This window comes from Rhinolophus sinicus, chromosome 8 (genome assembly GCF_057876585.1).
Source record: "Rhinolophus sinicus isolate RSI-liver-muscle chromosome 8, RSI-T2T, whole genome shotgun sequence".
NCBI lineage: Eukaryota > Metazoa > Chordata > Mammalia > Chiroptera > Rhinolophidae > Rhinolophus > Rhinolophus sinicus.
The window spans coordinates 3098062-3122979 of record NC_142508.1 but is presented as its reverse complement, the minus strand read 5'-3'; the positions used below and the strand labels follow the sequence as shown (position 1 = coordinate 3122979).

The 24918-nt window shown below is 38.8% G+C and overlaps 1 protein-coding gene across 21 annotated transcripts in view; it reads right to left on the bottom strand.

Annotated features, from left to right (window-relative positions):
- Nucleotides 1-24918, bottom strand: part of KMT2C (lysine methyltransferase 2C) — a 222825-nt gene that overhangs the window by 82809 nt on the left and 115098 nt on the right. For 18 of the 21 annotated variants that reach the window (XM_088799766.1, XM_088799771.1, XM_088799770.1 and 15 more), the window contains exons 8-14: nucleotides 24459-24630; nucleotides 22500-22614; nucleotides 11948-12117; nucleotides 11333-11493; nucleotides 10420-10533; nucleotides 9433-9510; nucleotides 7119-7828 (exon numbers count right to left, since the gene is read on the bottom strand). In XM_088799766.1, the coding sequence (XP_088655892.1) occupies nucleotides 7119-7828; nucleotides 9433-9510; nucleotides 10420-10533; nucleotides 11333-11493; nucleotides 11948-12117; nucleotides 22500-22614; nucleotides 24459-24630 (1520 nt within the window). The remainder of the gene's footprint in view (nucleotides 1-7118; nucleotides 7829-9432; nucleotides 9511-10419; nucleotides 10534-11332; nucleotides 11494-11947; nucleotides 12118-22499; nucleotides 22615-24458; nucleotides 24631-24918) is intronic. The other 3 variants (XM_074315065.2, XM_074315075.2, XM_074315066.2) reach the window with 1 other exon arrangement.

Here is a 24918-nt window from a genome sequence, read left to right as displayed (position 1 = left end):
CAAGAGATGCCTAAATTAAGTTCTCGGCATCTCCACTGGTTTTTCTCTGGGGGTATTTGGCTATCGTGCATCTTCAGTTCCTTTTGGTGGATCGTTCACTGTTATGTCAGTAGACAGTGATTATAACACACCATAAGAAGTCACACTCTAAGACAACGTGTCATTCCTCCTAATTTAAAAGTTAGCTTTGATGCCAAAAGTGTATCTCATTTTAAAACGCATTCATACTTCATAAAATATAGATGAACAAAATGAAGGTTCTATAGATCAAGAATGTTTGGATGTCATCTCAGGGATAATTAGAAAAATCACTCAACTACTATAAAGAACTTATATAATAAAAGCTTGGGTAATTACATTATGAATTTTAATAAGTATATTATCATAAGACATTGGAAGATGGATTGTGTGCAATTTTATAGGAATTGAAGAAAAATTATGATATCCTTTGCTTTCGATATTTTTACAAAGAAATTACCTAATATATTCTTTAGACCTTAGAACTAAAACTTGAGTTATAAATTACCCTTCAGATCTCAGCGTTGATGAGAAGGAACGTACAGACCATTCAGGAAGGTGGTGCCCCTGCCCCCATCTGTGGCAGCACGGTTTGCACCAGTGCTGCATGAAACTCCGCTTCCTCCACTCGCATCTGTTGCCACTGGAGTACAGGCTTGGTGAGAAGGCCATGCTTCTTCTGTTCCCTGCTGTTCAGCACTGCTGAGCATTTAGTGAACGTCTGTTTTTTCCGACAGAGCAGTTACTACTTTTGCATATATGTGTGCATAAACGCATCAATACACACTGTAGTGTGACACGAAACACGCTGATTCACCCACCAATGACAGCCTAAAATCTTGGATTTCCTCACCTATTAAAACCTACCAATCTATCTGATGCTCTTAACATACTATCTACCAACCGAATTAAAAGCAAAAGGGTTCAAAATGTACACATCAGGAAACTACGTTGTAAAGAAAGCTAGACAGAACCAATGTGTTTTCAAATCCTCTAGAAACTAAAAACATACTACTTGGCAGAGACTGCATTAGATTCCAACAATAATTATTGAACCCCAAAACTGTTTAAAATCGGTATTAATCTTCTTTCTGCTTTGAAGCCCATTTCTCAGGTAAATATATCAACATAGTAAATGACGCAGCTATTACAAGGCCGGTGGGACAGGGAGACGGGAACAGTGACGGCAGGTGGGGAGGGTCGGCTGTTAGGGGCAATTTTCTATTCGAAGTCTAATTCCGTTGCTGGCGGTCAAATACGACTCATGTCACGATTAGAGCCCAAGAGCGTCCTAATTGACTGAGTGCGCTGCAGGAGGGGCCAGAGAGGGTTTGGTGTCTCCTGAGCAGACTTCACACCTAAGTCGTCCTGGGGGTCACCCTCTCCCAACACACCATCTCGAACCAAGGTTGCAATAAAAGGATGAGTCTGGTCTAGAGAATGTAAAACCGACAAAGAGCAGAAAAGAGAACTAGTAAGAAACAGAAAACAAGTGTTTATAAACTGTCTTTGGGTGCAGTCACTCATGTACATTACAGCTACCGCAGCAAACGCATTCTTCCTGACTTACAGATTCTTCTCACGTAAGTCGCATATACAAAACAGAGTTCAGCATCAAACTGAAATAAGAAATTTAGTTCTGATAGTGATTTGATAAGATACTATGAAAGCATAAAAATAGAATGAGGATTTGGCTGGTGCTAAAAAATGGTTATGGTAATGGTTTCAAAAATATCACGACAGGCACAAGGAAACAAAGAGGGAAGTCTGATGCTTTTTAATCTGTCTGTTGCCTGACACCCCAAAGAGGAGGCATATTTTAGGCTTAAAACTACACTTTTGATTCTCAGTGGTTTACAGCAGTGGATCTGTTCGCCTGCACGGGGATCTTCTTAAGATACACATTTTCACACAAATTAAGGTGCGGCCTGAGTGTCTCCCTAACAAACTCCCAGGTAATGCTGATATTCCTGGTCTGCAAGTCACACTTTAAGAAGGGTTGAGCCTTCATTTCTCCTAGAAAACATGCCTAAGGCTGCAGGCCAGGTTGACTGTTTGCTCTCACTTTCTCTGGTCTGTAACAGGCTGTTAAGGTCTAAAATGTGTGCGACCATTATGTGGCTTTGGACTTAGGAACCTACTACCTGCTGTGTTCACGGTGAGCAGGCCACCAGTTCCTGTCATTTGCACATTCAGTACAAACAGTTACTCAGTCAGCCTGACTGGTTTTAGGACCACCACTCCAAACCTCCATTTCCTACATGACCATTGTGTCCTCCTCCATTTTCACAGAATAATACCTGCATGAATCTGCAATTCAAGAAAGAAAGCAGGGCAGCGCTACCATTTGCCGTGTGCCTGGTGCTTCCTATGTGTGTCAGCAGCCAGTGGTACCAACCACCGTCATGATGTAGCGTCACAGGTGGAGAAACCAGATCGTCCACGGGGACTTGCTTAGTGCCACAGACAGTAATGGACGACTAATAAGGGCTTGAATCGAAGCGATCACACCACAGCAATGTTCACGCTGACCATATCAATCAATCTTATAGTAAAAACAGATATAAACAATACAAAATACTTCTAAAAAGACAGCACAGGATTTAGACCAGAATAGCTGTGGAAAATAACCTTTGGCATCTATACTTTATCTTTTATGCCCCATTAAGAATACAGAATGTATGTCTATTTTCTAATGAAAGCTTACTAGATTCTAAGACAAAGTATCAGAAATGTAGGGTTTACCTTATAGATACCCCAGAATGGACAATTAAAAATACCCAGGGTAATTTCTCTTCCTTTAATGACTATCATTATGTATGCACTATATAAAGCAATGTTTCAACAAAATTCAAATTTATTTTAATTAAAAGCTTGGTATGAAATAACTTAATAAGAATTGAAACCACTTACTTGTGATGAACTGTCATGTTAACAAAACTACAGTCCTCTACGGCTCACCACTCTGGAGACTTATTTTTCTCTCACAGTAATATATTATGAAACTGATTTGTTAATTTGAAACACTTCATTTAAAATGCTACTGCAGTACACAAGTATGTTATAAAATTCTACGGTTCATGATAAAATTACTTCAAGTAATGAAAAACAAGAAATCCAGTTCACAGTGTAATGGGAAAGTAGTTACAACCTAATGAAGTACTATCTTTGGAAACCTGCTATATACAAGAAATTTCATCTTCTCTGTAAGAAAGTCTCAACAGACATCAGTCTTAGAACTTACAGAAATTCCTAAGCCTTCCACATATATGATGTTAGCAAGAAAAATGGTGGAAAGGTAAAATCAAAAATGAAGAAAAAATTCTTAGAACTTGCAAGTTACCAAAATACAGTTAAGACTAGTTAAATGAAATTTTCTTGAAATATTTAAGAGTCTTTCAAGAAAACATTCTTCACAGATTTAATAAAAACTCAGTATCATCATGAAAGCAATTAGTGCATGAATGTCTATAGTTGTGTGGTTACGTTAAATATTATCTCAGAATTTCCAAATTAGAATGCATAAATATAACTGTGAGATAAGAGAAACAGAAAAACACAGGACTTGATATAATGAAGTAACTTTTTATCCTATTTCCCACCACTTTTTAAGAGCATTTCTTGTACCATTACGTCAGTACATAAAAACAATAGAACAATGACCACACATTTCTCTAACTCAGCGTTTTACTCTAGGGTTAAGGGGCAGGGCGACCTGCAGTCTGTGTTCCTACTGCTCTAGGGTGGGGCCCCTGCACTGGTATGTTTCCAAAGCTCCCCAGATGGTGCTAACACGCTGTAAGGTCTATAACCACTTTCTTAAACCCAAGGTCCAATGTGGATAGACCTATCAAAACACCAAGAAATGAAATACTGAAATATATGTAAGTGCGTAACTGCAATAAAGACTGAGAGAAAAAAGATCGACTGGTTCACTGGGACAATTGGTATAAAACCACGTCCAACGTGCTGCCTGTCACTGCTGCCACCAATTTCCTTCTCCTACTACCTCCCTATCATGTCTAAATTTTTCTTCCTTATCTCTGTGAAATCCTGTGTCTGAAATGAGAAGGGATACAAACAATTGGGAGGGATCTTTTGTTATCAGTAACCATCAGAGAAACTTAAGTTACCACTCCTGGAGTTAGTAAGGGTTTGAAGTGTACATTAAAGACATATTTGAAACATCTCAGGAAGAAAATAGCGCATTTCTCACTGAATGACACCTAAAATCTTCCATAGAAAACGCACACTATAAAAGACTAATCTTTAATTACGCACCTCTTCCAAAGGGAAAGTAACCCTATATGATTTCCAATTTGATAATGTACTTCCAGTATCTGATATAGATTCCATTTCTGGATTCTGATATCTCAGATTCAGAAGAGTGACACATCTATCCACACCCCAGTATCACTCACTACACACACACTCGTGTGTAAGTATGTATATATGTGAGCATATGCGTATACACGAGTGTGTATATATACGGCTTGTATGTTGATAATGTATGTTGAAAATGCATGGAGCGATTTGTAGCCACAACAAATGGCTTTCTTACCTATTTTAAAATGTGTCCCATGAGCAATTGGAGGAACAAGAGTAGTTTTTGCTTCAATCCTTAAAAATAGTGAAGCCACAAGCAATGTTCTTAATTTATCAATCTTAAATTTATTTGGCATTTCTTGTCATTTCATCAGTAATTCTGGAACTAAAGTTTTCATATTTCTCAAAAGGCTTTGCTTGCACTGTTCAGTAGGGTCGCCACTACTCACCACGCTAAGCACTGCTAATGTCGTTAGTCTCAAACCAGATCGAGAACACAGAGCATGAAAAAGTGAGTGGGAAGTATCTCACTGAGAATTTTATATAGATTAAATGCTAAAATATTTTAATAGATTGGGTTAAATAAAACATTAAAATTTACCTCACCAGCTTCTTTTATTTTTCAAGTGGGACTACCAGCTAATTTTTAATTAGCTATATAAGGCGTGCATTGTATTTCTATTGGACAACACGGGCTCACCCAGCTAATGGCTAATTCACATCTCCAGAAAACATCTGATAATAGGCATACAATCACTAGCTGTCACACGCAATTTTAAAGCTTTCGGATTCTGTTTGCTTCTAATTATGCATTTAATTTCTAAAGGAATTCTTGGGAAAGCTCATGTAACATTAGAAAAGTTTGAGCACTATGAAACAGAATGAATCGATGAAACGCACAGCTCCTTGATTAGGATGGTGGTCACCACACTGAACAGACCTCAGGACTGAGGATATACAACACAATACGGCAATGTGGTATTGACAGTCAAACAACAGATGGAAACCAAAACCTCTTGCTTATATCACAATCACTGCCATGAAAGTCCATCTCATTTTATAGCCAGTCCTCACTGCCAAGAATATGCAAAATAAACACTCAATAAAACCAAAACTACAAAACAGGAATGCCTGACATCAAATAAATACATGTAATAGAATAACGGACTTCAGGGTTTCCAATAAAAAGATACACACACTCCTGTTTATGTACAGAATGGTCCCTGGGAGTTACAAGCCTAGTACCTCAGCAATGATTACAAAACGAGTTACCTTGTTCTATCCAACGCACACTCTCCACAAGAATGGGAGTGTATTAGCAAGCTATGAACCACCAAGTGAAGGCTGCTGGCTGCACAGCCAAAACCAAGCTAATGGGAGGAGAAACACGGGCTGCAAAAGGCTTACGAGATTAGCAGCCAATTATGAAGTATAGCAATGAGACAATGGCAGCTAACTAGAAGGCAGAACAATAAGAGAATCGAAAAATGGAAGAGAACATGGGAGAAGCAATAGCAACTACTATTAGGACATGGCTCGTATAAAATGTCGATGAACCTGGAAAATAAATACACACACACACACTCTATTTTGGAATGTAAGTCTAGCAAAATAATCGTAATGGTTTCTCAGTTGGAGCCGAAGTCTCTTAAGAAGAAGAAATAGAATTGAATTTAACAGGAATATTTAAGATGCAATATCTTTAAAGAATGTAAATATCTGAACCAAAATTAAATTTGAGACTCAAATTTCCACTGCTCAAGTCTTTTCAGAGCCAAAACTACATAATTATTATATAACTATTCAAAAAAAGAAATGACTGAGAAGGAGAACTGATTTAAGAAAAATCCCCCTTGGTATAACTAACTTGCTGACTTTAAAAATATATCTGGATTTTATTTAAAGGAGACTAATTCTCTTATTGAAATAAAATTTGATTTGATTTTTCTACTGGTCTTACAATTCCAAAATTAAAAGATCAAGGTATTATTACTATAAGTCAAACTTTTAATTTAAATCATGAGACTTGAAATTCCAAATTACTATGGTGATAAAACACTTCTGCACTGCTTGATATCTGGCCATTTTATAAAAACTTCAGAAAGAAGGCATTTTGTAGAATAAATAAAATCTTAGCTACACTGTCTTCACTTTGTCTTGTAGTTTCAGGTAAATCCCACTTAGAAAGAACTGAACCTTAAAGGGTGAAGTGCACATCACTTAGAACAATCAGGGGAGCTGCTTCCTTCATTTGCAAAAGACCAACAACACAATTATAAGATTTCTGCATGAAACCACTGAAATAAGTCCTGACTTGAAAAAATCCCACAAAATACTTAGCATTTTGATACTTAGGCAGTTAAAAATATATGCAATGAATAACATCAATAAGCAAACATTAGAGGGGAAAAATAAATGTTAGTTGCAATATACTGAAGTTTACTTTTTTTTTTTTATGGCTCTATTGTTACTCTGGCATGGAACTAAAAAAAAGAAGAAAAAAATTAAAGTGTTTTCTATTAGAAACTATAATCAAATAGGTTACACTTTTATGTTCCAACTAAGCTGAAATTCCAAATATCACTTCAAAGTTTAATAAATTAGTCTTCATTAACAGCGTTTTTAAAATGGCCAAAACACGTACGTCAACAACGCACCAAAGTTCTAAGTGAAGATAGAAAAAAATTACTCTCCGAACCAAAGCTACACATACACCTTCTTATTTTACATAATTGCTCCAACAGCTTTTGTCAACATCATTAAAATCACCCTACCTGTTTAGACCGCGGTCTCCCAGGAGAAAATTTCCTTTTGGTGATAGCTGGCTTGCCCATGCCAATTTTTGGAGTGACTGGGATGTATGTTGTTGGCATGGAGTGTCCAACAGCAGCGCTGAGAGCTGAGGGGTAACTGTGCGACAGGTCATGGGAAGGCAAGTGAGAAGGAAGTGGTGGCGGGGAAGACGCGCGGGCCCTGCCTCTGTCTCCTGCTGATGACAGCGAGGGCTCCAGCTCAGGTGCTAATTTCATAGAACCGTCCTGGCATAAACTATCCTTCACACAACTCTCAACTGCAGGAGTCATTGCAAAGTCCATAAACGCAGAGGACGCTTCAGAATTTTCTTTTTGTTCCATTGCTTCTTGTACCCTTTCTGGAGCCAACTGTTCTTCAGGACACAAAGAAGGGCTTTCCTCACACGGGGACACTAAGGTTTCTGGTGAAACAGTGACAGATTCAATTGCTTTTGGAGGCCTTGATTCTTCTGTGCATGCCACCATTTTCGGTTCCTCGAACAACTGCAATTCCTCTTGCACAGTGATCTGGTGTGCAAGGACTTCGACGTTTTCCGTCACTTCCATTTTTCTTTCATTTTGATCTTCGTCACAAATATGCGTCACTTTAGATGACATTTCCATTTTTTCATTACCAACTGCAGGAGAAATCTGATTTTCCAGTTCAGCATTCATTTTATCTTGGGATGATTCTACAAAATTTGGAATATTTGTCATGTTAATTTACATATGAATTTTTAAATTTCTAACTATGAGTAGATGTAAGACACGACTATCTTATGTCTGCAGCTTTGTATTTAAAAATAACAGGCTTGGGCCAAAAGGAGGGTTGGACCAGGGGGGTTCCCAAAACCTAACTTTTGGTTAAACTTGATTTAAAACCCACAAAAAACATCACCTAAATAAGATCCCTAGAGTTTAAGGTGCTTTCTGGTAAGAATTTAAAATAGAATTAATTTATAATATAATTCTATTATATGGCTTACAATTTGAGCACTTACAAAGGTCTTTAAAATTTTGTAGACGAAGTTATACTCACTGGACAGCTAGGAAAATGAGGCTCAGTGATGTTACGTGAGGTATCCAAATTAAAAAGTAGAGACTAATCTACACTACAAAGATCTGTTGCACAGCAGACACCCCCGGTGTAAAGCAACAAAGCTCTGTAGACTCCAATGAGTAATGACCACAGACAGAAAAGACTTATTTTATTTAGCTGTACCTGCTAACATAACATACTCAATACATTTTTGGAATATAATCCTTCTCTTCCTCATCATCTATAGTCAGAGAGACTAATCTTAGCAAGTCAATAAACATAATTAGATACCAGAAATATCCACAGTCACACTGACTAGTAAATTTTAAATCCGGGTACTAGTGTGTGAGACCTTTAACCCAACCTTACTGAAGAGTCAAGTTCGAGCTCCAATTGACATGAGCCCTAAGGCTCTATAACGTAAGAACACTGAAGATAAAAAGCACTTATTTCAAATACCATCAAGGCAATTTCTAAGTTATAGTAACAGAAACACTAGGTTCCCCATTTACTATTCACCACAGGGAGAAATTTACCTACATTCTGGTATCAAAATCTTGCTTCTCGTTCCTACTTTATTGAGAAAGTCCAGTCAAGGATAAAGAAAAAACATCAAATAACTCATCTGATTGTACTAAATATTTTTAAACACTGAAATGTTTCAAAAAATACTTAATATAAAAAAATAAAAATAGATTTTTAAAAGAGAAAAATTAAAACACACATGAAGAGTGAACACTGACGGGTCTAAAACCAAAAGTACCTTCATTTGAGTGACTCGTGAGAAAACGTACCCTAGTACTACATGAACTAATTCACGTGCTAATAGAAGACCCATGACCTGGAGTCTCACTGGTTAACTGGAGCATGTGCAATACACACACAGACCACGAGTGTATTCTTTCTGTTCTGTGCCAGGCAGGAAGTATTAAGGGGAAAACGTAAACATGGAGTTCAATTATGGTCAGCTACTAATCTGATACAATGATCTTAAGTTGCCTAAATAATGGACATTTGATTTAGCAACTCTTTTAGAGAATGTAACCTCCTTCAGAATTCCATTGCCAATTCTTTACAAGAAAAGGATCCCCTAACTAAGAGATTTCATTACTGTATCGTGTAATGTGTATACAGCAACAAACCATTCTTTGGGATAACTAACGAGAAAAGTCAATAGACCATGAGTCCGCCTGCATAGAAACCGTAAGGGCACCATGCCGTAACTGTCCAATCAGACAGCGAGAACGTGTCGCTTACCAGCAACGAGCAGGCCCTGTGTGTCAAGCCTTTCTGGCGGATCACTCCCCTTCTGTTCTCCAGTGAGGGTCTGAACTGCTGTGAAGAACACACTTATGGGATCTCTAGCAAGGAGTCCAATTTCTCTAACTGCTCGCTCAACAGTAACTGGAGTAAGAGTTTGATCCTATTGCCAAATGCCAATTTCCAGTATAAGCACAATACATTCACGCTACTGATTAGTAAGTAAGCAGGATATGAAGATGGGTATGAAGATGAAATTAGGGATCTGATTATGCACTGTAAGATTTATTATTCTAGATAGCTTTGTCTCATTTTTCTTCACTTTACGTATTTTTGAAGTATACCTTTTAATGATTTGGTAACTATAAATGTAATCTCAAACAATCTGAGACTTTTTATGTATATACTGAATCTATAAAACATACAGTATCACATAAAATACTACAGACTGTCAGAGGAGCCCCCGATTAAAGTTAATATGTAGTTTTTCCCCAACTTTGTCTCTCCTTAAGTTGAGATCCTCAGCTACTATCAGTATTGCAAAAAGCTTAATTGAACCATCATTGAAATAACTGAAATAACCCTCAATGGGACTGCTGAGACCATCTAAAATAAATTTTTCATTATCTCAGCATGAAACGTCTCATAATCAGCAAATAGCTCTAGTTAGTAATTACAAGTATAACTAGAGAAAATAACATATTGCTTTTCAATGAAAATCACTTGATCTCTAAACAAAGCATGTATTTATGATTAAATCTAGATTACAGCCAAACTACGAATATACACATGCCCTTTCCCCTATTAATTTCTAAGGTTATTTTACTAAAAGCTCCTCCCTAAACAATTTCCTACCTATACATGTCTAGGCTAATTTTTATTTAGGGTACTAACATTTTAGCAAACAATCACATACTCACTGTACGTACACAACTTCTTCAGAAAACAGACTATCCATATATCCGTTATCACAAAGATTCTTACCATCTGGAACAATTCCAGGGGCAGACTCCTGACCAGCGACATCTTTATTAACTGATGGCTCCAGAAATACCACACGGTCTTCAGGTCCTTCCACTTCCATTTCATCGTGATAATCTTAACAGAAACGTATTTATTCTTTAGCCCAGAATGAGTTTTTGTGTTTTTGCTAACTAGGTCAACAATTACTACTTTGCAATAGTGAGAGTAAATTATCATCCAAAAGGCCATAAATTCTTCTTTGCATTTTTCTATTCTGAACTCAATATACATTTGCATTTTTAAAAACACGGAAAGCATAATGAATTAAAAAGTAATTGGCATTTTCTTATATTCCACAACTGTATAATGATGGCATCTGGAATCAATGTATTAGTGATTAAGATGTGTCTTTCTTAAACCCCCTGCAGACGGTAATATAGGGACTTTTCTAGAAGTTGCCATTCGTAATGATGAAAATGAAAAACAGTGTGGTAAGAAGGTTTATTTTCTTTACCATTTAAGAATCTTACTAGCATGTTTGTAACCAACAGTACACTATTAAAAAATACCTGAGCAAAATTGTGGGCTCAAGAGGTGACAATTAACATTTAAGAAGGACATTAGAAAACTAAAACTTGTTTGAAGTGAACTAACCCTGATTTTGAAGTGCAACACTAGGTCATATTGCCAAACACTGAGGAACTTCCACTGCTGGCTCCAAGAACACAACTGGAGTAAAGCACACCAGTCAGGGATTCAAACAGCAGGAGAATGGTTGTGAAGAAACTAGAGTAGATGTCAGCCATCAGATTCAGAGATGACCATGATCACAGATACATTTAAAGGTTGGGAAATTAAGAATAAGATGGGATCTGATACACAAAAGTCCTTCGTTGTTACTAAGACAATATACTGGTGAAACCCTCCAGTTTACCTGTAGTGACTTCAGACACGGCCATCTCCACTTCATCACCTTGCTGTAATGGATCCAGCATCTCGGCTGCTAAGTGTTTACAATACATGCAGATATACTCTTCTTTGAACTGAGAATCCAGTTCATGATCCATTGGTTTGTCACATTCTAAATGAACCCATCTGCAGTAATAAATATATTTAAATAAAAGTTTCTAATTTAAAGTCAAGTTAATAACATGGGGAAAAGAGAAGCAATTGCTGCAAAACTGACATAGGAAGGGCTGAGAATGACAAAAGAGAGGTTGGTTACAGGGGTTAGCAACTGGTGAAGGTCCAAATAAGGAACCGGCATTTCTGATGTCATTAGAAGTGCTGACATAGCTTTAAACTATTGCTTCTTTAATTTTCCCTCTTAAGGCTCATTTCTGGTCTTGTCTTATCTTTTGCCCATTCACTTCCTTATGCCTTTCAGATTCATGAAAATGTCATTTAATTCCATCTGTAACATCGCTCAGTACTAAAAGGATTACTGGGACAATAACAGCTTCGAGCTCAAAGATATATGGTGGAGCTAAAGACGAGACAGAAGAACTGACAAAACACTTACACGGAATAACTAACTCTATGTTCTTACCTTTTGCACATATTACAATGAAGCATGTCTTTCTGCGATTCTGGATGGTAGCATTTGCCACAGAAAGGACATAAGTTATCCTGCTGTTGGTAACAACTGTCACATACCAGGCAGTTGTGGTGCCACTGAGAACTAGACCGTGTCCCACACTCTACACATATTCTGCAATTCTAAACACCAAGAAAAATGAAAACAAAACCAGTTTGTTATGCATTTGTATTGCAGTTCTGGTGTAAACTGTTTTAAAGTCAACGAAACATTTGTAGATTATACATTAAGCTTTAATTTTCATGACACTAATTTAGGGGATATGCTTTTCAAAAAGTTTGTTCTGAACATCTAATAAGACATCACTCAATTTGCACTGAAACCTCCAGGAAAATGTAAATGGGATAGAGACATCCAAGAAAACATAAACAGGGAGGGAAGGAAACCAAGAATATAGCAATTCAAGCTTCCAAAAAGAAACATATTCCAGAATCGGGAAGCAGCTCTCGTGGAACACGTCTACTCAACCCCCTACTGCAGAAAGCATGATGGTGCTGCTAGGGTTTTGCATTCGCTTATGGGTAGCTTAGAAACTAAAAATAAGAATTCATGACCCACTCCAAACGACTGAAATACTCACTCTACATCAAAATCCAATCACGGCTTCTGGTGTTTTCATAGTGGAGAACGGCAGTATCCTTATCAGGCAGAGCTGTTTATGAAGTTCAAGGCTGCCAGAGGCCAGCCAAAACCCTCTCTGCACCTGTGAGCTAGCCTGCCTTAAGTTCCGGGACACAACGATGACAAATTATGGGGCTCTCATTACCCACCCCAACTTTCCAAACTAAAATAGCAACAAATGGAACTATCCTTCTGAGCTACTGGGCTGACATGTAAGATTTGCTGACTAAAAAAGAGAAACTAGCATGAACTGTAGATCTGCTCAAGTCTCACAGATTTAAAACAAATGCACTAAAATATTGATGCAAAAATCCTGAATAAAACATTAGCAAATACACTCTGATAGCAAATTAGGAAAACAATAAACCACGCCCAAATGGAGTTTATACAAGAAATGCAAGGATGGTTAAATATTAGAAAATCTATTAATAAAATTTAACATATTCTTAGGTCTGAGAATAAATAATTTCAAAATATGCAGAAAAGGCCTTTGGGAAAAAGAATCAAAAGCCCACTACTAATTTAAAAAAAAACTTGAAAAAATAAAAATGAATGGGTATTTCCTTAATGTGCTATACACATCCATACCTCAATTCTAAAGGCAGCACTTTGTTTAACTGGGGAAGCCTAGAGGCATTCCCACTGAGGGCAAGAACAAAGCAAGGATGTTTCCTATCTCCACTCCTACTTCACAAGGCTCTGCAGCAATGTAAACATTGAAACAGATGAGAACAGAGGCAGAAGAAGGAGAAAAGAACAAAACTGTATCTGTAGATGACACGATAGTACACTTGGAAAAATCCTACAGAACTGTTCATAAATTCAATAATAGAATTTAACAAAGTAGCAAGACATAAAATACGCAATGAAAAGTCAAAAGAATGCTCATACACAAGTAATAACCAGTTAAAAAACATAATGACAGCAACAAAACAGATAAAATATTTAAGAATGAACTTAAGAAATGTCTGAAACCTACACAAAGGCAATTACAAACATCCTGGAAGACACTAAAGTAGACGTGCACAAATGCAAGGGCATGCCTTGTTCTCTGGGCGTCTCCTCATCAAGATGCCATTTTTCCCTAAATCAATGAATAAATTCAAAGTTATCCCCAAAAAAATCCCAGTGAGGTTTTCCATGCAGTTAGGTAAGCTGACATGCGTGTTCACATGGCCACACACACACACACACACACACACACACACACAAGAACAGCTGGGGAAACGCACAGTGAAAAGACTCTGTGGTGGGACCAACGGGACCAGACAGTGCAGAGCCTCTGTGATGAAAACAGCATGGCGCTGGCTCATAAATACAGATCAACGGAACAGACGAGAAATTCCACAAACAAACCCAAGCAAATCGAAAACTCCAGTGTAGAATTAGAATCTCTTTTTACTGAATGGTTTGTGGACAACTGGACAGTCAACTGGAAAAAGATACGTGACACCATATACCCAAGAATCAACTCCAAATGAACCAGAGAAAATAAAATGATGCAAAAGCTAGAATATGAACTCTTCTACAACCTCAATGTAGCGAAAGGATAATTTTAACTCAAAATTCCAGAAGGAACAGATGATTAATAAATCTGGCTACATAAAAATAAACTTTTGTGTGGCAAAAAAAATAACATAAGCAAAGTCAAAATGGGGGAATGACTAATGGGAAGAGAATACGTGCATCATATGACACACAGAAAGGCCTTATATCCCCAATATATAAAGAACTCTTAAATTGGGGGCGGGGGGGGGGTAAAAAAAAAATCAAAATCTTCAGTAACATGAAGCAGGCAACTCCCAAAAATATCAAAATTACCCTTAAACATATGAAAGCTGACCAACTTCACTCAAAAGAGAAAAGAAAATTAGAGGACACTGAGATGTCATTTTTCACTATAAAATAGTAAAACTTCAAAAGCTGACCATGACAATCTGTTGGCAAGGATGTAGGGAAAGCCATTCTCTCAGACACTGCTGGTGGCAATGTGAACTGCCCCAAGCCCCAGGAGGCAACCTGACAACAAAACAACATACGCGTTTGTCCCACAGACCAGTCATCTCACTTGCAGGAATTCATCCTAGAGAGTCCCTCTCAACAATTGAAAAATTCCTATGCACAAAGTTATTGACTACAGAATCATTTGTAACTTAAATCTCTGGAAACTAAGCATAGGACATTGTTTGAATAAACTATGGTACAAATACACAATTTAGCAGCTGAGAGGGAGGGAGGGAGATATGATCTGATACAAAGTGACTTCCAGATTTTTCAAGTGAAATAAAAGCAACATACAAAAGAGCATATATGCTACCTTCAGACTAGGAAAGGGAAAATAACATATGTGCTTATCACGACAAAAAAATACAGAAGAACCAACCAGAAAGCAAGTTAGTTACCTACAAGAGTCAATGGGGTGGTAGTCATACAGGGGAATCGACAATTCTGAGTAGAACTTTTTATATAACTTTTGACTTTTGAAAACATTTAATATCCTATATATTTTTAAAAATTGAATCAATAAGAAAGGGAAATAAAATCTATTACCGAGAGCAAACTGCAGTAGGTTTGTTTATTGGATGGAGCAACTGAGTATATGTGTTGGTGCTGTCAGGACCCAGGATGGATATACAGAACGGATACGCAACAATGGAAGAAGGCAGAAGAATGAGAATCGGGAGGTGCTGGTGTAAATTCATCACTTACAAATTATGTATGTGTGAGTATATGTATGTACACGTGTATTTGTACACGTGTACATATAAGTGTATATACATTCGCGTATTTCCTGCCCCATGTGCTGAAAGGGAAATGAAGACAACAACACCCCCAAGCCCCACAACCACTACCGCCAAGCCCCCTCAACCTCCCCCAAGCCCCCTAGCAACGAGCACACCCAGAGCCCATTCTCCACTAAAGGAATGCGGCCTGCATATGGAAAAGAGGACTGATTCCAGCCAGGGCTGAGGCAAGACCGGCTTGGGACATCCTGTTAGCCAAAATGTAATGAGGTGCTCAAATAAACGGGGAGGGCCTGTCACCAGGACACCGGAGCCAGGAGCCAGCTAGAAGAGGCTACCAAAGGGGAACAGGGGACAAACTGCGCTCAAAACGAATCAGCTACAGCAACGAGTTAAAGCCCCGTCTCATAACCAGCAAGAAAACCTGCATTAGGCAAGGGGTCCTAAGGTCTTGGAGGGAATTCTGAGGAGCGAGGTGCATATTCACATGGTCTTCAAGTGCCTGTTCACACACTGCTCTATTAGCTACAAGGGAGAGAAAAGAGGAGCGGAGAAATGGGACAGCAGCTCAGCTCGAGAGGATGATCAGAATTAACGTGACTTATGAGGAGCGGGGCATCCAGTGTGTCCAGCTGTGATCCCTGAGAAGGGCTGTCATCACTCATGCAGTATCCTGGCCAAGAATGCAGAACTCTGTATAATCACAAGGAAATAGCAAAGTGAGGAAAGTTCTATTTGGGGAAGAGAAACAAACAAACAAACACGTATGTGGGGGAGAAACTCTATTCTCCAAAAATGTCACAAACAAAAAGACAAAGAAGAGGGTAGGAAAAATTTTCCAGATTAAAGGAGTCATAAGAAACATGACAAGTAAATGGAATATCTAACCGTAGAGTAGATCTTGGATGCGAAAGGAGAAAATGCTATAAATGACATGAGATCAAGTGACAAAAACTGAAATATGGATGGTACATTAGATGAAAATACTATTATTAATGTAAACGCATGAAGTTCATAACAGTGCTGCGATTTCGTAAGAATATCCCCATTATTAGGAAATACGCACTTAAGTATTTAGGGGTAAAGGGGGCGCAGTGGATGTAACTTTCCCTCAAAGGGTTCAGGGCAAAAAAATTCATGGAAGGTGGGGGAGGGAGAAGGGAGGGAGAAGAAAGAGCTTGCACAATGACGCTGAAATCCTAACAATAAGTGAATCTAGGTAATGGCATATGCGTATTATTTTTATTTTTCCAAATTTTAATGTTTGAAATTATTTCCAAATAAAAGTTTTTTTAAAAATGCGTAACACACTGACCCACAAGCGTCCTTGAGAGAGAAACAGGGCAAAGAAACGTCCCTGACACTGGGTAGTCTACGAGGGTCCTGGGGGTGACACCCTTGCCCGGAGCAGCCCCCAGGAATGACACCCCTGTGGAGGCCCTTGTCTGCAGGGGCCACCAGTGTGGGACACACACGAGGCCCTCAAGTGCTAAACACATAAGCAAGTTCTGACTAAAGACTGTAGAGATCTAGGAAACAACTTAACAGTAGAGGAAGATCCTTTTACAAACTGCTGAGAGGATAAGCTTTCCTGTGAGACCTTAACTCACTTCAGGTATTACACTGGGCATCCTCTCTCACTAAATCCCACACCCCTCTGAGCTCCGCACTCGTAACTGTCTACAAGAGGCAAACTGGCTTAGGGAAGTCCGATCACTGCCCAAGATCCTGTCCTCCGTAACTGCAAAACCTAATCTTTTATCCACATCTAATACCAACCTCCAAAGAACAGGATGACACACACTCACACTCACACACACACACACCCCTACCCAGTCATATTCTCAGCAGTATTATAAATGATTCTATCACTGTGACAAAGAACAGCAGACGACAATAGAGAGCAAATTAGCGAGAAGGACAAAAGAAGTCTGAGAACAACCTGAAGAAATAAACCTGGAATTCTGAAGACATTGTCTAAGATAATGAAAAACGTGACAAAGAAGTTAATTAAGAGCAGGCAACAAAATAATCTAGATGGTACTAAAGATTATTGAAGAAAAGGTAAAGAAACTTTTTTTTCTTTTTTTTTTTTAATAAAGGCCAAGTTAACCAGCACTTCTCTAGACCCTTCCATGGGCCCGACTAGAGCTGGATGGTGGTGTGTGTTCCAGACAACACTAATTAGTGTACAACCACAGGTACATCCTGGACCACATCCAAAGAACTGATGAAAAATAAAGACCCCAAAGCTTTTAAGCAGAAAAAAGGATTATAACTAGGTAAACTTAAAGATTTTTCTTCTGTGATAAGCTGGAAAAACTCTGGAGGAAAAAACATTTCCAGAGTATAAAAAGGAACAAGTTATAACAGAAAACTATACCAGAGTTCTCATGGTAGTATGAAGTTAAGTCTTGCAGATATGTAGGGTATCAGAAAACTTACAATTCTTTTTTTTTTTTAACTAATAATTATTTGCATCTAAATTTGAAAATTAGCAGTTTGTACCTGGTACACATAACCCCATTACCCACATATTTCCATCTGCTCCTCTCTGCTCTCCAAATACAATTCTTTGTTAGAGGAGTATAACCAAGATGCCAAAAGACTGGGGGTGAAATAAGATAGAAATTTATGGAGGAAATTTTTTTTCCAAAGAAAAAGTGACAAGGTTTGCTGGGTTAATTTAAACAAGGCAAAAGAGAAAGGAAAAGAAAAATTTCTCATTTCTACATGTTCAGTGGGAAGTGAGAGAAAAAAAATTATACTTTGAACATTTGTAACTTAACAAAACAAGATTCTAAGTTGCAAATCATTGCAGGAAACAAATGGAACAGAAAAACAGGAAAACAAAAGTTTGTTTTAAAATAGCCAAGCATTCCAATTGCAACCATTAACCTCAATAGTTAACGGTATTAAAACTTTGAAAAGATATATTTAAAATTACAAAGAAGAATCCAAAATAAAAAAAAAGATGTGAAAAGATCACATTTAAGTGGTAAATTAAAACCCCATGTGGCCATATTGTCAGGCAAAGCAAAATATCTGGTAGAGAGAGAAAACAAGCGGAATGCAGGATTACAGACAATATAGTATCAACACTGGCCGGATCTACTTGCTAATAACAGCCACAGAAATCACAGTTTCGCTTAAAAAAATTAAAAAGCAAAATATAGGGAGAAAATTGACATAAAGATTATAGTAGTCAGTTTTATCTACACCCTTACACGCTGTTGAATTAAGTCGTCAAAAATAAATACTTTATCTAGCAAAATGAAATTAAAAACACAAATACTACACCTTAAAAAGGCACTATTTCAAATATCAAAACATTTACAAAACAGAAAACTACACAGCTTAATTTCTGTTTCAACACACTTAAGCACAACTTAAGGAAGATAAAGTTATTAGGTCAAATGTACACAGATACAGGTAAAAATGCAACAGATTTTGGGGCAGCCAAAAGTAGAATCAAAGGTAAATTTATAGTCTTAAATATCATTTTTCCTTGGAAAAGTAAAGAGAACGCATCACAGACTCCAGTTCCCATTTCAGAAAAGGAACGAGGCAAGCGGAGGCCGCGGCGGAGACTTACGCACCGTCCGGCGGCGGGTTCCCTCCGGCCCCGAAGGCCCGGCCAGGCCGCCCGCAGCTCCGCCCGCCCGCAGCCGCGCAGGGACCGGACTCGCCGCGCGGCCGCTGCCCCACCGCGCTCGGACCTCGCCCCGCCTCCCGCGGCCGCACCTGGGGGCGGTTAGCGGAGACCCGCCCCTCTCGTCTCCGCCCTCGGGCCGCGGAACCCGCCGCCCCCGCCCTCCCACCAGGTGACGCGCCCTGTCCAGGTGCCGACCCTCACCTGGGGCGGGGGCGGGGGCGGGGGCGGCGGGCAGGAGCCGCGCGGCCGCGGGGACCCCTCCCCCTGCCCCTCCCCGTGCCCCTCCCCCTCCCGCACCCCATCCCGGGCCTCCCGCCCCAGCGCCCGCCCCCGGCCAGGCGCCCCGCCCGCAGCCGCCACGCCTCTCCCGCTCCCCGAAGCAGAGCCCGCGAGCCACCAGCCCGAGAAGCCTCCCACCTGGGAGCCGCCGCCCGAGCCTCCCACGGGCGCGGACACCACCTCCGCCCGCCCAGGTCACCCCACCCCTCCGGACGAAACCGGGGGGCAGAGGCGCCGGGGTGTGTTTCTGTGCCTGTGGGTGAGAACGGGAGGCGCATCCCGGGAGGGCCTCGTCTTGAGAACTTGACATTTCTTACGGAAATGCCAACCTAAAATCCTGTGAAATTTAACTGGCCTGCCGGGGTACCGCCACGCAGATTGTCATACCTGCAGTTAGCATCTGTGTTTGGTATTAACTTAGCCCCCACTGCTGGCAAAGACGCAGGCAAGACAGACCAGGATTTCAGGTAGTCACTCCCGGTGCAAAGAGCGAGCCGGCGGGCGGCCCTCAGCAGAAGGTGCAGAGGAAGCAAGAGGCGGTCTCCACACACAGGACCTGACAACACTTCACCTGCAGCTCATATCCGTCCCCCATAACTTCTGTTCCGTATTTCAGCAATAATTGCATTGGTGCCCCATATATTACGGATTTCATTTGTGCTGCAATGCTGGCCGGGAAACCAAAAGCTTTCCAGTTACTGCCCGGCACTACATTCCGTCTACTGCCCAAGGCCTGCTGGCGGAGTTTTGAGGTCTGCTTGCTTAGTCTGAGCTAGTCAGCTCTGTCATGGCATTATCACTATTTTTATACAAATGCTTATGCAGAAGACATTCTCTATATCAGCATTACTAAAGCCAAAGAAAAGGCAAATGCACTGAACTGGACCTGAAAAAAGTATCTTCCTATTAAACCCAGTCTTGGCAATTTAATTTCAAGACGAAACTATTTGTTTAAATTAATATTTACTTTATAAATTCTATTTAGTTTTATTTTTTAAAGTTAGTGCAATTACTGTAGATAAAAGAAGTTTGTACCTAGCTTCATAAAATTAAGATTCCATAAAATTTAAGATTATAATTTTAAAAAACCTTCACTGTGGGGGTGAGGGTAGAGATGGCCTATGGACCTAGACAGAGTCTTCAGTTTATTATGATCTACGTCCTAATACAAAATAAAAATTAGATCAAGAAACATTTCTTAATGTAGGGAGAAAAGCCCTGTTACTAAGTACAGTATGACCGCACAGGGAGACAGGATAATACAGAGGGTGCCAAAAAAATGTATGCACATTTTAAGAAAGGAAAACTGTATTAAAATTGTAATACTCAATATATACCCATAACAAAAGATGAATACAAGTCACGTTTGACTTCTGCAATGACAAGAGGTGCTCAAAGTGGTTACCATCAACGTCCAGGCCCTTCTGATTACGGCGAACTACTGCTTGAGCAACGCTGACCAAAGTGTCCAGTTGTATACACTTTTTTGGCACCTCTGGTATATTGGATAAAACATTACATAATATGACAGGAAACCTGAGTTTCAGTTCCTATTCTATTTCTACAAATGAGTAAACTTGGACAATTTACTCAACTACTAGGCTGGTCTTCACCATCTCTTAATCTAGAATGTGTTCATTTACCCATTCAAAGGAGGCAAGCACATGAGCTACTTTATGACTGATTCAGCTTAAAGAACATCCGAAGAAAGGTCACAGTAAATATTTTTTGTAAGTATCTTCTAAACAAAAAAAAGTTTTATTCAGTCAGTTGAGAATTAGTGGTAAACAAATTATTCTTACCTTCTACTTTCACTTTAAGAATTTAAATATTTTGTGCTTCCAGGAACAAATAATTCTAAAATTGGTTGTTTACCTGGTACTATACTATTATAACTCTGCCCATAGGTAGAGTTGTCAGCCAACCTACAGGGTTCAGAGACACAGAAGACAGAACCTCAGGAAGCTTGAAGAGACCAGCATGAACAACTCAGAGCCCTAAAGATGCAAATACTAAAACAGATGGAAGAAGGGAGCATCACTGACTAAAAGAATATCCCGGAAAAATGAAAACTAATGGCAAATACATCTTAAACGTGTCCCACCAAGCAGAAAGACTGATGACGTTCACTGGAAATTAGCTGACTTGATGTGATATGTACAATCAATGATATGTACTAGGTAACATCAAGCACATTGATTCCCTAAGCAATGAAAAAGAAATGGAAAAATGTCGATATATCTTGTCTAACTCTCAAAACCCAAGAGAAACTTTAAATAGCATCTAAAACATAAATATTTAAGTCAGTCATAACTTACTAAAACTACCAGGGGAGGTACTGTATATATATACACACGTATATATACATATACAAATACACATATACACATATTATACGATTCCCAATATTTAACAAGTGTATACATAAATATATATTCATACAAAAATCACTGTAAAATCACCAAACAGCCAATTTATCAAAATGTAATGTATTCTATCTCTGGATTTCAAATTAATGGATTTCAAAAATCTATCTGTTTCAGTAGCCTCATGTGGGGATAATACCTAGTTCAGAGATTCTGGGAAGATTAAAGATAAATCATTTAAACAATTTCTAAGCCATGAAGCACCATGCATGTTAACAGATTCATAGCAGCATTTTTGTAACAGCTTAAAATTGTACACAACCCAAATAAATGGTCACCAAGTCGAGCAAACTGTGGTGTCTCCACTGCTCAGCAACAACATGGGTGAATCTCAAATTATGTTGAGTTTAAAAGTCAGACAAAAAAAAAAAAAAAAAAGGGGAAAAAAAGAGTATATATGATGTCATTTATATAAAATTCTGGAAAATGCAAACTGATCTATGGTGTGAGAAAGCAGATTGGCAGGGAGACAGGAAGGCTGGTGGCGAGTGGACAGTTGGAGGGACTCACAGGCACCAGGGGACTTTTAGGGCTGATGAATATGTTCTTTATCTTGAAGGTGATGGTGGCTTCATGAGTATATACATGTGTCAAATTATAGACTTTAAATATGTACAGTTAATTGTATATTATACGTCAATAAAGCTTTTTTTAAGTTGATAGCAACGTATAGATTTAAATAGGTATCCGATTTGTCTGCTCTATATAAAAAAACATAGATGCTGATATTGTTCTTAAAATAGATGCTGATATTGTTCTTAAAAAAATAAACAACTTACTTTGCATTTCCAGCCATTGGTTGGTACTGATTTCATAACTGGTTGAAGACAAAAAGTATGATACCCTTTGTCACACGTATCACACACTAGCATCTTGCTATCTTCTCCCGATTGTCTAAAAAATAAGATAGCATTAATGATGCCTGATCTTTAAACTTATGTTTGTAACATAAGTAATCATCTAAAAGAATCAATCCTGGGAACTGCCCAGTTCATACGTAATTCAGCGTCTGTTTTGTCTGCGCACAGATAATGACAAAGGTAACCCCCTGGAGGACGTGACAGACATCTGCCCAAGGTCCCTAAAGGGTTTTTCTTACTGAATGCTCACCTAGGGTGAACCTGCGTTAGTCATTTTGGGATTCCTGCAAAGAAGGAGGGGTTATGGCAAGATGACTGACTGACGCTGCCTTTCTGAACATCTCACACCCATCTTTCTTGGGGAACGAGCTATAACTGACGGGGTGCTGCGTGGAAAAGAACAAACCATGACACAGTGAACTGGAAAGACACTGTCATATAATAGTAAGAGGATCAAATTTGGCATCAGACCTCTCTTTGTGTTCAGACTGCTGTTTTTCTAGCTGTGTGACTCCAGAGTAACTTAGCCTTGAGTTCTCTTAGTTTCAGATATAACGTGAATAACCAAAGATTACTGTGAGAACTAAATATAATATGGTTGAAGAGCTTAGAATATTCGTTAAGCACTAAGTGCTAAATAAATAGACCTAAGAATAACAATCTTCTCATTATTATTAAGAACTGGACTCAAAAAAATCTCTGCCTTGATTCTTGGCTATTAATCACTGTCAGATACTAAGAATTTAATTCAAATTTAATTCAAGAGGAGGGGAAGAGAACAACTGGGGAATGCAAGAAGAAGAGCTGAGAGAGGAGCCGCTGACTCAAAACCTAGGGGTAAATAGAAGTAAAAAGGAAGATGGGTTAGTTGGCCTCTGGTTATTTCTCATTCGGCTAACAAATTCTACATGTAAAATTGCATACTTTATCTCTTTACATGGAAAGATCTTGGAGGAAAAGCACCCTTTCTTCAAGTTCTCTTATTCTCTCCCAAGAAACTAGGCACAGATACAAAGTACCAAATAAATGTTTACTGATATTGTCTTTCATTTTGACCAAAATATAAAAAAGCACATGGTCCTACTTATTCCACATAATTCAAAGATATTGATTCTTACTGTTATCAAATTAAATTATGAATAAAACAGATTGATTCTGACAGGGGTGGGCATCATTTCTCCTGGTTCCAAAAGTCCTCGGCTTGTAAATAATTTGAAGACTGTGCTAGATGTGGGTACCATGCCCAAATTATCATGCTAATTAGTAGCATGAGGAAAAAAAAAAAATCACAGAAAAGATTGGAGAAATGATGAAAGGATGAAATACAACCAACAGGAAAAGACAACCCCATTGTAAATGTTTAAATGCCATACGATACTATTTCAGTATGGTGACTAGGATTCCTGAAGGTAACCGTCTGTCAGATAGGTAGATTTTTTTAAAAACAATAATCTTAGTATAAATTGTTCTTCCTGAAATGGAAAACGGCTCACTCTAATGACTACCTTCCGTACTTTGAGGTTTATTTTCCTAGTCCATCTCCCGAGTCTTCCTCAAAAAGAGCTGCTTTATTTTCCTACTGCTCGTTTATTTTAAATTATTAATATCATTCATTTAAAAATTGTTGGCAAATTGAAATTAGCTCTATCGGCAACCAGAGGAATTTAAATTCTTCAAGTTAGTTTTTGTTTCGAGTTGTTCCAAAGTAATACAAATGTTAATCCAGGCCTAGCAGGAGCATTTGGTTCTTAAGTTACGACGCGATGAAGTTGCAGGGCATGAGGAACAAGGTTGGTCACAGCACACAAACCTTCCGCACCTAACGGCAGGGTCTCTCTCAAGCTCGATACACACCTTGGAGTTGAAACGGAGACTTACTTGCAGTTCTGGCACACTTTGCACTCGGGACATTGCCACCCCGCACGTTTTAATGGAGTGACCGCTATGTCCAGGCACATTCCATGATAGTGCTGACCACAAGTAGTGCAAAAGAACTGATCTAACAGGTCTCCGGGGCTGTCGCACACTGCACAGTTTGCATCTTCCTTTGCTACAATTAACAGTGAAACAATGAAACGGTTGCATAAGAATTTAATACTTTTCTGACTTGACAGTTTAAAAATCACGTGAAGGGAATTTGCATGGTACATGTTTCAGACACTTGAAGTTATCCACATTGAAGTGCTATCCAATCAGAGTAAGGTTTCAATAAAAACACTATAATATATTTAATCTAAATGTAATCACATGAAATTTAATCCTGAAGCTTTGCGATTATTTGTGCCTGCACCTACTTTGGACCATAGTAGCTCTTATTTAATTTTATATCTACTACCAA